General features: G+C 32.9%; 1 protein-coding gene across 2 annotated transcripts; it reads right to left on the reverse strand.

Moving 5' to 3' along the window:
• Positions 1–4,807: 4,807 nt before the first annotated feature.
• LOC139513345 (E3 ubiquitin-protein ligase TRIM45-like) lies at positions 4,808–11,370 on the reverse strand. Of its 2 annotated transcripts, none has more exons than XM_071301745.1 (6): positions 11,247–11,370; positions 8,182–9,460; positions 7,681–7,839; positions 7,453–7,491; positions 7,036–7,150; positions 4,808–6,685 (listed from the first exon to the last, which is right to left on the reverse strand). In XM_071301745.1, the coding sequence occupies exons 2-6, from the start codon at positions 9,449–9,451 to the stop codon at positions 6,193–6,195; spliced, it is 2,076 nt and encodes a 691-aa protein (XP_071157846.1). In that variant the 5' UTR covers positions 9,452–9,460; positions 11,247–11,370; the 3' UTR covers positions 4,808–6,192. The 2 variants fall into 2 exon arrangements, with proteins under 2 accessions (XP_071157846.1, XP_071157847.1); XM_071301746.1 differs by lacking the exon at positions 11,247–11,370 and adding an exon at positions 9,733–9,932.
• Between the last annotated feature and the right edge of the window lie 1,177 nt (positions 11,371–12,547).

Consider the following 12,547-nt stretch of genomic DNA (forward strand, 5'->3'; position numbering starts at 1 on the left):
GATGTCTTTATACCGATGATAAAATTTAGTAAATGTTTTGACTAGTTTGTGATATCGAAAACCCTGGTGTAATAAGATTTCAGTAATACATAAATTTCTCTCGTTAAAATCTAAAACATTGTTATATACATGGGCGAATCGTGCAAGTTGAGATATATAAACACCGTAAGATGGTGACAAGGGAACGTCACCATCTAAAAACGGATAATTATCGATAGGACCGTGAGATTGTTTTTTACGAACAGTTTTAGAAACTATATCCAAAATGTTAACGGAATTGGTTCTAGATATATTACCAATTCCCATGATATTATCATTTAGACCGAGAGGGTAAACTGTCTTGTAATTTTTTAATCCAATTTAATTCAATTCTTTTCCGTGATCGTACAAACTTTGAATGCGATTCACCAGGCTGCTTATTTACTACTTTTAAAGGTTGAACTGCTAAATATTTAAAAGGATGGTTGTGCTTCTTAAGGTGTTGGTAAATGACACTTTTGAATTTATTGGGTCTTTTAAAACGATACAGATGTTCTTGAGTGCGTTTAGATAAATATCGTCCAGTTTCTCCTACGTACTGAATACCACACCCCGGTTTGTTTCATGTGAGTAAATAAATAATACTGTTTGTTTTTAAAGTTATATCAGTTTCAAAATGTAAAGAAAATGTGCGACCATTAAACGTGGATCTTACCGTAATGTTGGTTGAAAGACGGGGACATGTAAGTCATTTTTTGGCATGACACTTATCGATAGAAGGGTAAACACGATTCTTATTGTTAAAAACGTTAGTGATGGTAGTATTTTTAGATAACCGATTTTGAAGATTGAGACGTGTAGATACCCTTTGAACAAGTTTAGTATTTAGTAATTTTCCATTTCTAAGCTTCATAATTGTTTTGTTAGTGAATTATATAATAAAGGAGCAAAGATTGGCGTCCAGAATATGAACCAACATACAATAATTTAAGTTATATAAAATGGATAAATTTGTTCGGCTAAAAATGTCAAACGCTATCAGTATTAATTACCCGAAAAAGATAGGGTATATCAGGGTAGGACTGATGGCTGACTAAAGAGTAGAATGGGGCTGAATATTGAAATACTGCTTTTTGATAATTATTCCTAAAGTAATGAACTAGAGCAGTTCTCGCTCGGACACACCCTCCATAATCTAGTATATTATAAGAGCATAAACCTGAAGCACGGGGAGGCACTCTACTGCCTCCATACGGCACTAAAGACAAACTCTGTAAAAAATCAAATTGAGAATGGAAATGGAGAATGTGTCAATGAGACAACAACCCGACCAAATAAAAAACAACTGCAGAGGGTCACCAACAGGTCTTCAATGTAGCGAGAAATTCACACGTAAGTAATTATAGGAAACTGTACGGCCTTCAACAACGAGGAAAACTAAACCCATATAGTCGGGTATGAAAGAAACCTACATGAAAAATATGAAACAATTCAATCGAGAAAACTAACTGCATAAATAATAAATAAAACAAAATGCGAAAAAATAAATATCACAGACATGAAACAACGACCACAACTGAACTACAGGCTACTGGCTTTGAACAGGTACATAATGCATGTGACGGGTTTAGACATGTTTGGCAACGCTCAACCTGGGACAGTGGAACTAAGCAGGAAAAACAACAACAACAAAAAAAGACACTAAGTACCAATCTGATAATACTCGTAGTTACTGACTGCGAGATCAAAGCCAAAACCAGCAAACAAGAAAAACAAGCTATCGAAGACACATATATCAAACGCGAGGCTAACTTCAAAACCAGGTTCAACCCTTATTTTTTTCTCATAATGTCCTTTTCCAAGTTAGGAATATGACAATTTTTATCTACTAATGGTTCGTTTCTATGTACGTATGTTACATAATTGCATTGGCGTTGGTTTTTATTGCACTTCACTGTTTCTGTAATTCAGTTGTTTTCCTCTTACAGCTGTAGCTTTTTCCTCGGTTTTAGTTTGTTACCCGGATTTATTTTCTCTCAATCGATTTATGACTTTTGAACCACGGTATACTACTGAGTATTGTCTTTATTGAATTGGTAACTTTCTAAAAATCAGTGTGTTTAAAGAATTGATAAGTTTTGGCCTGTTGTAATTTATATTTTTCAATTTGCACTTTAAAATGATAAATGTTGTCACTGTATTATCCATTATAAGAAATGAAGCATATACTACTTTAAAATAGTTAAACTTCTTTTAAACAGGAAGTATTTCCATCTACTTAAGAATTATCATAAAATACTGTAATCTATGCCTAACTCTGATAAAAGATAGTGATGTGAAACGCATAACATATGATGTGAACTCAATGTGTTATCAGATGAATTATATCAGTTTTCCTGTACTAAGTTGGATAGTAAAAAAAATAATAACAAACAACGGATTCTAACAAGCGTTGGAGAAAAGGAAGACTTTAAAACTCTACTCACACCATGACATGACTAACGATATCCTCGAAAAGAGTCCAGTATTTGGTAAAATACATCTTTTTATTTTAATTCTAACTACAATGTTAACGTCGAGAAATACAAACCATTTTACGTGATGCATTAAAACTATGAGCTTTCAGTTTGAAAATAAAGTGCTGGAAATCGTGATAATTATACTGATTGATTGAAATGATGACATACTCATCACAAGTTCTTGACGTTCATACGAAAAATGCATATAACGGTTGCCATAGACATTTTATTTTACTTTAAAATCAATATTATCTATTTTATATGTACCAATTTTATTGTAAAAATATTAGGTGATACAGGTACAAATATTTCATTAGTTAAATTCTTGCTATATCTAGGAATGTTCCTTGACCTTTGACCATGATTAAAAGGAAATTGTACAATTCGAATTTTTGGACGACTTAAAACCCCAGAGAGAATCGATATGTAGCTTTCGAATCACATACTAGTATACAACAGCAATAAGTTCAAGTTAAGTCCATATGTTACTGAGATATAAGCCAGTCCACGCGAAAAGGTACAAAAATAAAATTGAGAATGGACATGGGGAATGTGTCAAAGAGACAACAACCCGACCAAATAAAAAACAACAGCAGAGGGTCACCAAAAAGTCTTTTTGATAAACTTTACAGGACACGCTATTAAAGTTTGTTATAATACTTTTGAAAAACGATTTCATCCGAAAAAAAATACATTAATGTAAACATTCATAAAATTGTCAATTCAATCCCGAAATTGTCAATTAAAACAAAAAAAGACGTAGAAATATCTGAATTTTTTGGTATTTCAGCCAGAGTAAAATCATTTATTCCCCGGATTAATGCTACACTGACCAGAAACTTAATAATTTAAGACACTATAGAGACAAAAAGACAATAATTTTCATCAGTTCTACAGTTTTAAAGAAAGTAAGACAACATTTAAACATGAGGGAAAATAGAAAAATTATGTCATCTTGTGTTTTAGAAATTGAAATTTTTAATTAAGTTAAGTTAAGTTAAGTTATTTAATATTATATAAATCAACGGTCCATGCACGGGATTATAACCGTTGCCCGGTTTGATTGCATTGATAGCAGCTTCGGAAAAATAAAGGCAACAGTAGTATACCGCTGTTAAAACTGATAAATCCATGGAAAAAATCGGGGTAACAAACTAGAACTGAGGGAAACGCACCAAACATAAGAGGAGAACAACGATACAACACTACAATGTAACACACACAGAAACGGACCAAGCATCAGATAAAATCCCACGAGAATAACAAATATAACATCAAAACCAAATACATGAATTTGGGATAGACAAGTACCGTGCCACGTCTTATCGCAATGTGAACTTACACTCAAAAATAAGAGAAAACAAACGACGCAACGTTAAAATGTAACACACACAGAAACGAACTATAATATAACAATGGCCATATTCCTGACTTGGTACAGGACATTTTTGGAAACGAGAGCCTTATCCCCACTGCTACAGGAGCTAACATTGTCAATTTTCAAATCAAGACATTTAAACTGTACTTTGAAAATGATTGAAATATATGAAATAATTCATTAAAAATCTGAATAAAACTAAGGGGGAGGGGGCATAGCACTTGAAGGTGAGTATAGCTCACAGCTTTGGGATATACTTTTGTATGTAGTAGTTGCGATCATCATCCGATTTTATATTTTCTTTATTTGCTGAGACAATTTGGCACCATTTAGATTAAATATGATTTATTAACCAGAATACAGAATAGACAATTATCATGCTATTACCTCCGGTACAAATAATCCCTCAGCTGTATTTGGCACAACCTTTCAGAATTTGGGTACCTTATGCTCTTCATCTTCGTTCCTACTTTGACCTTTTACATTACTATGATGAGTCTTTTGTGGACGAGCCACACGTTTGGTGTACAAAATTATAAACCTGGTATCCATCACAATCTTATTCATAAGTCAATTAAAATCTCATTTTAAGACTGATTCTAAACAGGAACACATGAAATGATTAACTGGCAGTCTACATTATTATTTAATGAATAGATGCTTTACATTGTTCCGAAAGAAAAACAGTTCCAACGAATGTATACATATAACAAAAATGATTATACATTTTAAATAAAGGCAACCGCTGTTCGAAACTCATAAATCGATAGAAGATAAACAAATCCGGGTTACAAACTAACCTTTTTTAACAGTGATATACAATTTAAAAAATTAACACAGTGTACTAACGGCACAATAACAGCTAAATACTTTTCAAGTTATTATTTATAGGACTTTTTTTATATACTATTGTAAATAATAATATAAGAAATCAGCTATAAGTTTATTGAGTTGATGATGATACATTTATTTCAAATACAACCAATATTTTAACATATTAAAAAAAAAAAAAAAGCAATGATTCAAACTAAAATTTAAACAAAAACTGCATTACAAAAACAATTTCACAAGTATTTAGATATGATTTCAGATTGAACTATGTTTCTTCAAAAAAAGAAATATTATGGAGTTGATTTTGTTTGCAATCTACATTTTCTGATGTATTGAATAATTTTCACATCTGCAGCAGGACAAAAAACCCGCTGAATTAAGTATAAATTATTATTGTTGATTTTCTAGTGCGTTAAAATAGAACCGTTAATGATGTATGATGATAAAGTAGACAAAACACTATCGAGTCTTTAATCACAAGTTTTTTTGTGTTTTTTTTTTTATATGGAACCATAAATGCCTCCAAAATATTATTTTTCAAAGGGATATGAGATACATATCCTTGTAGATAATAAATCTCTATGACACAACCTTGTTTACTGAATATATCACGATATCTACACTTTAATGGTAAAAATATAAGTAAAATGTTCAATGACAAAATTGTATTCCTTTTTGCTAACATCAGGATAATTATCAACTAAAGTTAAAGTTACTCGAATGAGTGACGAACAAGTTAACTAAGCTAACGGGGGTGTGAGTTTAAGTCAAATTTATAAAGCAAATAACATGCCACATTAGAACCCGTTATGAAACAATGTGCCTTTATTGATACACTAGCTTCTATTTGCCTTTAGTTAAAAAAAATACATCTTATGAACCAATATGTATTTCATTGTGTCTGTGTTTTATTCATTAAAAGAAACCTCATTTATATCGTTGATTTTGGCGAACACATTTACCAGAATTATTTTGTATCTATGTTCATATGAATTTCACTATTTTCACTATTTCAAGCATAATGCAAAATGTTACAGAAATTGAAACTTTATCTTTTGAAATTTTTTAACTCTACTTTGTGCATGTCATTTTATTTTGCTGCTGATTTTGGACTGTCGTTATGAGAAAACTGATAACATTTTCAAATTCAATTTCCAATTCTTACTATAGTATAGTGCTTATATATTTTCTTTTGATTCCTTATTTATAAAATTTGAACCAGAAAGTATCAATATTCAGTACAATGTATATTGCAACGTCTCTTTTCTGTGAAAGACATCCTTTAAATAAAACTACATACACAACATTAAAATCATTTCAACAAAAATCACAAATAGTATTATGCATATAAAAGGTTATATAATTTTATAATCTATAACTATGAACAAACAAAGAATTCCTTGAATATTATTGAAAATATTTCAAAACATGGAAACTTGACATCTATAAAATGTACGGAATAGTTTTAGTACAACCATGTAATGTTTATTCCTCATCTTCTGTGCACAATGTCATGGTGACCTCGACTTGGTTGGGGTTATATCCGGATACAACAGGAACCAGAGGTTCAGAACAATCAACATCGTCCATCTGGCAAATCGATTTATTTTTGCTTGCGTCAAAGATCCTCCACACTCCGCTGGTAGCATCAAGAAGAAACCCAAAGGTTTTATCCATGGTACAACCAATAGCATTTTTCGATAATGTCTCGTGATATAGACACTTTCCGCCACGTGCAATGTGGAGACAGATGGCATCACAATCAACATGTTGGGAACAAATCATCGACCAGGCATGGGGTTGTCCATCCACAACATGCTTTTTATCCATTTCACTCCTTCGGGCCAACCCCAGTTCGAAAACGAGGTTGCTTTTCTCCAGTTGACTTCGAATTTTATATCTTATGTTGACTTCGTAATAGAATTTACCGGGACTGGTAAATACTGTATTTCCGTAAGTACCCTTAAACTTGTGGAGTCTAAAATAAAGGAAATATTGCATATTTACCTATGATACTCTGTGATACAAATACATTCACTGTCATTTTATTGTCATCGAGAAACAAAAATGATAATTATTTGAAATTTCAACCACTAGGACTTTATTAATGTTTCTATTTCCTAAAGTTGAAAAAATAGGTTAAACGATGCTATTATTGGCAAACAGAAAAGTCGACGTGTGGCATACAACTGTCTACACAAGCAATCCATATCTTAAACAATGAACTGGTCGGGATATGAATGAATATGTGAACAAATGTTTACATCAATTAAGAAGTGTTTCGACATGTTAAACATGTATTTCTTGAAGTGGAAGTATATATTCTACCTGTCTTTTGTTGACTCCATCAAAGTTCCAGAGGGACTGTTAACAAACGTTTTACCATCTGGGGTAACTGTTACATCTCTATGGGCTTTCTTTCGTTCCAGTGTAAAGTCTGGTCCTTGAAAAAACGTATCATTCAAATAACAATTGCAAATTCAGAATAATATGGAGAATTACAAAAATGAAAGTATTAAAGGGAGAAGATACCTTGGGGAATCAAACACAATTCATTCAAAGAACAATGATGACAAGACAAATAACCCTTCTCAAACCTTAAGATTGAGCAACAGTTACACACACTCACGTAAACCGGGAGTGTCCAGGCAAATCTTATTATTTACACCGTTCTTTCTTTTTCATCTTCAAAATCAGTTTGACATATGTTTATTTACATTCATTATGCATATTAAATATACGTACTTGTCGCTCCGTCTAACTGACTTTCATCTATGTTGGACCCTAAAATAAAAATAATACCTGTATAGTAATTCTAGAATTGGTAAAAGTTATACCTGAACTCATTTTAATAATTGTGAATTCTTTCGCAAAGCAAGGTACATAACCTATATTCCACATGATCTATAATCTTAACCGGATGAATAAGTTTTCAGTCATTAGCAAAAATATGTACATTGATGGTAAGTATACCTTGTGGTTTGTCACGTGGTTGAACTTGGAACTCATGCTCTCCCAGTGGCTTATCCAAGATTGACACATCTAGCTTGTAAGAACCGGCGTAGAATGGTACAAATGTCACTCGGGATTCTTCAGAGCCATTCTGGATTACACGGACATCAACTGTTGCACCTGTATATTAATTGTATTACGTTTAAAAAGAGAAATGTTGCGTACTATTCAAAGAGAGAGTTTATCACAAAATGTATCTGCAAGTGTATAAGGAGATGTTTAAATGAATGCCTTGATAAATAAATCTAAAAGGGATATACACAACAAGCTTTAAATTAGCTAGATATTAGATACGAGTTAAAACAAGCAAAATACCTTTCTTAAATATATTCTCATTTATATTCATATCTGAATTAAATATGATGTTTTGTCATTTCAAATGTTACACTTTAATTTCTATTGTATTTCAATGATTAAAAAAGAATAAATATAAATGGTATCATACCAAGAATAAAATCTTACCATTTGGGTCTGTTAAGGTTGCTTTCAAATGTCCTATATCTTCTGTCAATGGTTTACCAACATAATTACACAACACAACAAGGAACGTTACAGTCTCGTCTTGTACAGCATCATTCTGTTTTGGGGTGATTTTAGTGTTTGGTTGGTAGGCATAAGATGACCATACCTTGGCCATGGATGACACTTTGTTCTGAAATTCTTGTGAAAGTCCTTTACAGCTGAATCCGATGGTTGCTACTTCGTGGGGTTCTCTGTCAAACCACTCATTGTGAAGCTTGTCGAGTCTGTCAACAACTGTACCTTGAATTTGTAGGAATGCTGGAGGATTGTTATACAACAGTGTCTGATCTGCAAATTCAGCCGCCTCGTTGGTGCGCTTTTGTTGTTGTTTCAAATTACGAAGTTGGTTCTCCAATGTTCCAGTTTTGATTTGTACATATTTGTCAACGTCTCTCTTCAACTCATCTCGACGTTTCTCCAGGGTTTGTATGTAGTGGTCGAAATTATTGTTAATTTCTGTCGCGACCTCTTTTCCAAGAGTTCTTACACTCTGAACTTCACGACCAATGTTTTCTATTATCTGCTTGATTTCTCTACCCGTCATGTTAACATCATCAATTCGTTTCCGCATGGCTTCTGTTTTCTCTTTGGATATTTTCTTGATATCTTGAATGTCATGCCCAACATCTGGTTTATGAGTTACCATGACACACAGGAAGCAAATTGGTTTCTGGCAGTCATCTTTGTTGCAATAAAGCTCTAGCTCCCGGTTGTGATTTGGACACATTTGTTGGTGACAAAAAGCATCCAAATTCTCCTTTTTCTGCAAAGATTGAAGTTCCAAAATTTCATGCCCTCTTGTAATATTGGTCCTTCTATGGGCAGTATGACACTCTTCGCATAAGAACTCAGAACAATTCTTGCACCGGAAGGTTGCTTGTTTTGTGTCTCGACATGATTGACAAATTATCGCTCCAGGTGCCAATTTGACCCTGACAAAATCCATAAGATCCTGTCTTGTATTATCCCGTGGGAATGAGGAAACGTCTCCTTTGAATTCGTGCTTCTGCTCGCATTCTGGACATGGTAACCCTCCATCTTTTGCCAAATTCTTCACGCATTGGTTACACAAAGAATGCAGGCATGGTAATAACCGGGCAAAGTTCTCTACGTCATCATATTCATTGCTACATCCAGAACAACAAAGGAATTTCTGTTTCAGTTGTGATGTGGTCAATGTTAACGTGCCTTTGAATGCTGGCTCCGCCATAATGTGAACCTAAAATACAACCAATTACTAGTAAGTTGACTGAAACATATCATTTAATTTTACACATGTCAATGATCATACATTTTAAAAGTTTTTACGTTTAAACTTATTTACAGTTTCAATTAGAAAGATGGAAAATGTGTAACATTGTGCGTATCAAAATTGTAAAACGAAAGTAAAATAACTTAAAATAAATATATCAAACTTTTGTTATGATCAATAGAAAACTTAAAACATGAAATCAGATAACATAGTTTAATGTCCTGCTAGATCAATCTTACTTTTCAGTCAGCAAAATACTTGTTCAATTTCCATAGCGAAAATGATATAATTATTGGAACTGGGTTTTCCACCTTTGTAATTTCTATAATTAACTTCCTATGTAAGTTGTCATATGACAAGCCTTAAAATAGATTTGAAAAACTGATAAACACAATTTTTGGAAAACGATTAATTTTCTTACATGGCTTATTGTAAAATGGAAAGTACAATTTGAATATTTCTCAGAATATTTGTATTTCACTTCATCAGTGCGAGCATCAATGATGTGAAGAATCATATTTTAATAGCGATTTCAAAGTTTCAATTGTCAATATGTGATAACTAGGAGATAACCGTATTTAAAGCTTGGCCTTCGTAAAACTGAGATTTGACTGTCGCAAATTGAGTTTTCCTAGCGACACGAAGCGGAGCTATGTAAACAGAAATTGGCGACAGTTAAATAAACGTTTTACGAAGGCAACAAGCTTAAAATAAAATTCTGTTATCATCATTATAATGGCATATCTCAAAATAAATTCTATTTAATGAACATGCCATACATGCGAAGTCCGCTAAACTGTTCAGTTGCATCGTCTGAGATCTCTAAACAGTGTGACGTCATATGTATACTCTCGGTGTCAACCATCAGCACTATATATATATCAAGCTTCTGAATTGCTCCAATATTGACAATAACATTTATAGGTACAAAATGTGTCTTTTCGATTTTATTTTTTTGAGAAATAATATACAAAAAAAAACCCGGTGGCTTTCTTAGTTGAACTGTAAGAACGCACAGTTTACTATCCAAATCACGGTACATATGAAAAATCCTATATAATTTTCAGTATACGGATATGTATAGCAAACTGCACATTGCTAGAAAACAAAGAAATATTTCTTCTTAAGTAGACAGGGAATGCGAAAAAAGAAACGTTGATAAACAAAATTAAAATCTGCTAATCGTGCCCCTGTGTAATGACGTGGAATATAACATTGAAAATTATCGTTACAAACGAATTGCATTAGAATAAAGAATTTGCAAAAAATTGAATCGAGATTGAGGCTAAAAATGACGAATTGCTTATAACTTTAAAAACTACATGCTTACTGAGTTTTCAAATGAATAGTGCACTTTGAAACAAATATATTAAAAGTTGCTTAATACCGTGCTTAGTATCACAAAGAAACCCTACACAACAAATCACAATTCTTACAAGGCTACCAGCTGATTGGGACAAAAAAAAATATACAAAAACTAGCATCAAAAGAATTTCACCACTTTTCAGGCATTTTGATTTTTTAAAACTCTTTTTGTGGGGATGATAAGGCATTTTATATATAGAAATACGGGGTAGCATTTAAGTGGTTATATTTATTTTCCATCGTTTATAGATCTCCTATATTTACCTTTCGTTTACGAAAAATGACTGATCTATATGAAACCGAAAGTAGAAATAAATAACTAAATTAACTAGTACTTATATATTGTCAACATCAGTCAAATCTAGTCGAGTATATCGTAAAATGTTACCTTATCACTTTCAAAAACAACAGGACTGATTCTGATTCAATTATATACTCCAATAGCAGCCGTCTGAAAGTCAAGTAATCTATAACACAACTCGGCTTTTCAGTGTATTTTTCCTATACGTCAGTTTAGTATCGTGTGCAACCTGGTCTCGATATTAAAACGGCGCGAGGCTTGAAATAATGATATCTGGTAAAGTTTGATGACGATTTTAAAGCATAACTATACTAATTTGCATACAAAATTGACTTTTGTCGCCCAATTTTCAAATTAGGTAACAAAAGTAAAGTCTGTGATACAAAAATTAATGTTATCGTGACAAAAGTAACTTTTGTTCACAGAAAGATGATTCGGTATGACAAAATTTTAATTTGTGTTGTGCTACCAATTTCAAAAAACTAAACTCATTTATGTGGAACAAAATTTACTTTCGGCCGTACAAAATTGAAATTCGAGTACAAAACAACACGAGTACCGTTTGGCGCACCGTATTACGCATTGTAATTTGTAAGAACTCTTTTTCGGAAAAAAGTAACCTCAATTATCAAAAATCAAAGTTAGGTGAGATATTACTTCGAGAACTATTACCAGGCTTTGCCTTCCATAGGCGGATCGAGGGGGGGGGGGGGGGGGGGGCTGGGGGACCTGGCCCCCCATTTCGTGGGAAAAAATTAAGTTGATTATATAGGGAATCATTGAAGCATGACTGGAGCGGGTGCCCCCTTAGGTCAGTCAGCGGCCCCCACCCCTTAGGAAAAGTTCTTGATCCGCCACTGCCGGGCTTCATTAACAGGGATTATTGATATAAAATCGACCTGTAAAAATCACAGATACCTAAAAATGCATTTTACTTCAATTTTGTATAATGGAGTTGAAAACCTGGTTTCTGTATAATTTCTTTATTGATAAACGGACAATTTAAGAATATTTTTTTATATATTTCATGTCAATTCAAAAGTATTGACTACTGAACTGACGTTACCCACGGAGCCTGATAGTCCACTAGCAGTGGAAACGTGCCAGTGCTGTGAACACTTATTAAAGTTACCAGGCTTATATTTTGATACGCCAGACTTGTTGAAAAACAATCCATTATATATTTATAAGAAATGAAACAGTTGAAGAGCTATGAGACTAAAGAGAACCTGCGATTTTGGAACAATCTATCTATTTAAGTTTTTTAAAGAAAAATTTCTCGATGTTCCAGATTTAATGATGTAAGCTTAAAATACCTCAAGAAGCACACTGTTGCTTGCTTTAAGAACCAATAGAACGTTTAGATTTTGGATGAAGTTAGTGTTGCG

Source organism: Mytilus edulis, chromosome 2 (genome assembly GCF_963676685.1).
Source record: "Mytilus edulis chromosome 2, xbMytEdul2.2, whole genome shotgun sequence".
Lineage (NCBI taxonomy): Eukaryota > Metazoa > Mollusca > Bivalvia > Mytilida > Mytilidae > Mytilus > Mytilus edulis.

Bases quoted from the DNA above. Each gene is read 5' to 3' on its own strand.
- LOC139513345 (XM_071301745.1), bottom strand. From the start codon at position 9,451: ATGGCGGAGCCAGCATTCAAAGGCACGTTAACATTGACCACATCACAA. The intron at 7,840-8,181 runs GTAAGATTTTAT...ATTAATATACAG, and splicing joins AACCTTAACAGACCCAAATG to GTGCAACAGTTGATGTCCGT. The intron at 7,151-7,452 runs GTACGTATATTT...CGTTTTTTCAAG, and splicing joins TCAGTTAGACGGAGCGACAA to GACCAGACTTTACACTGGAA.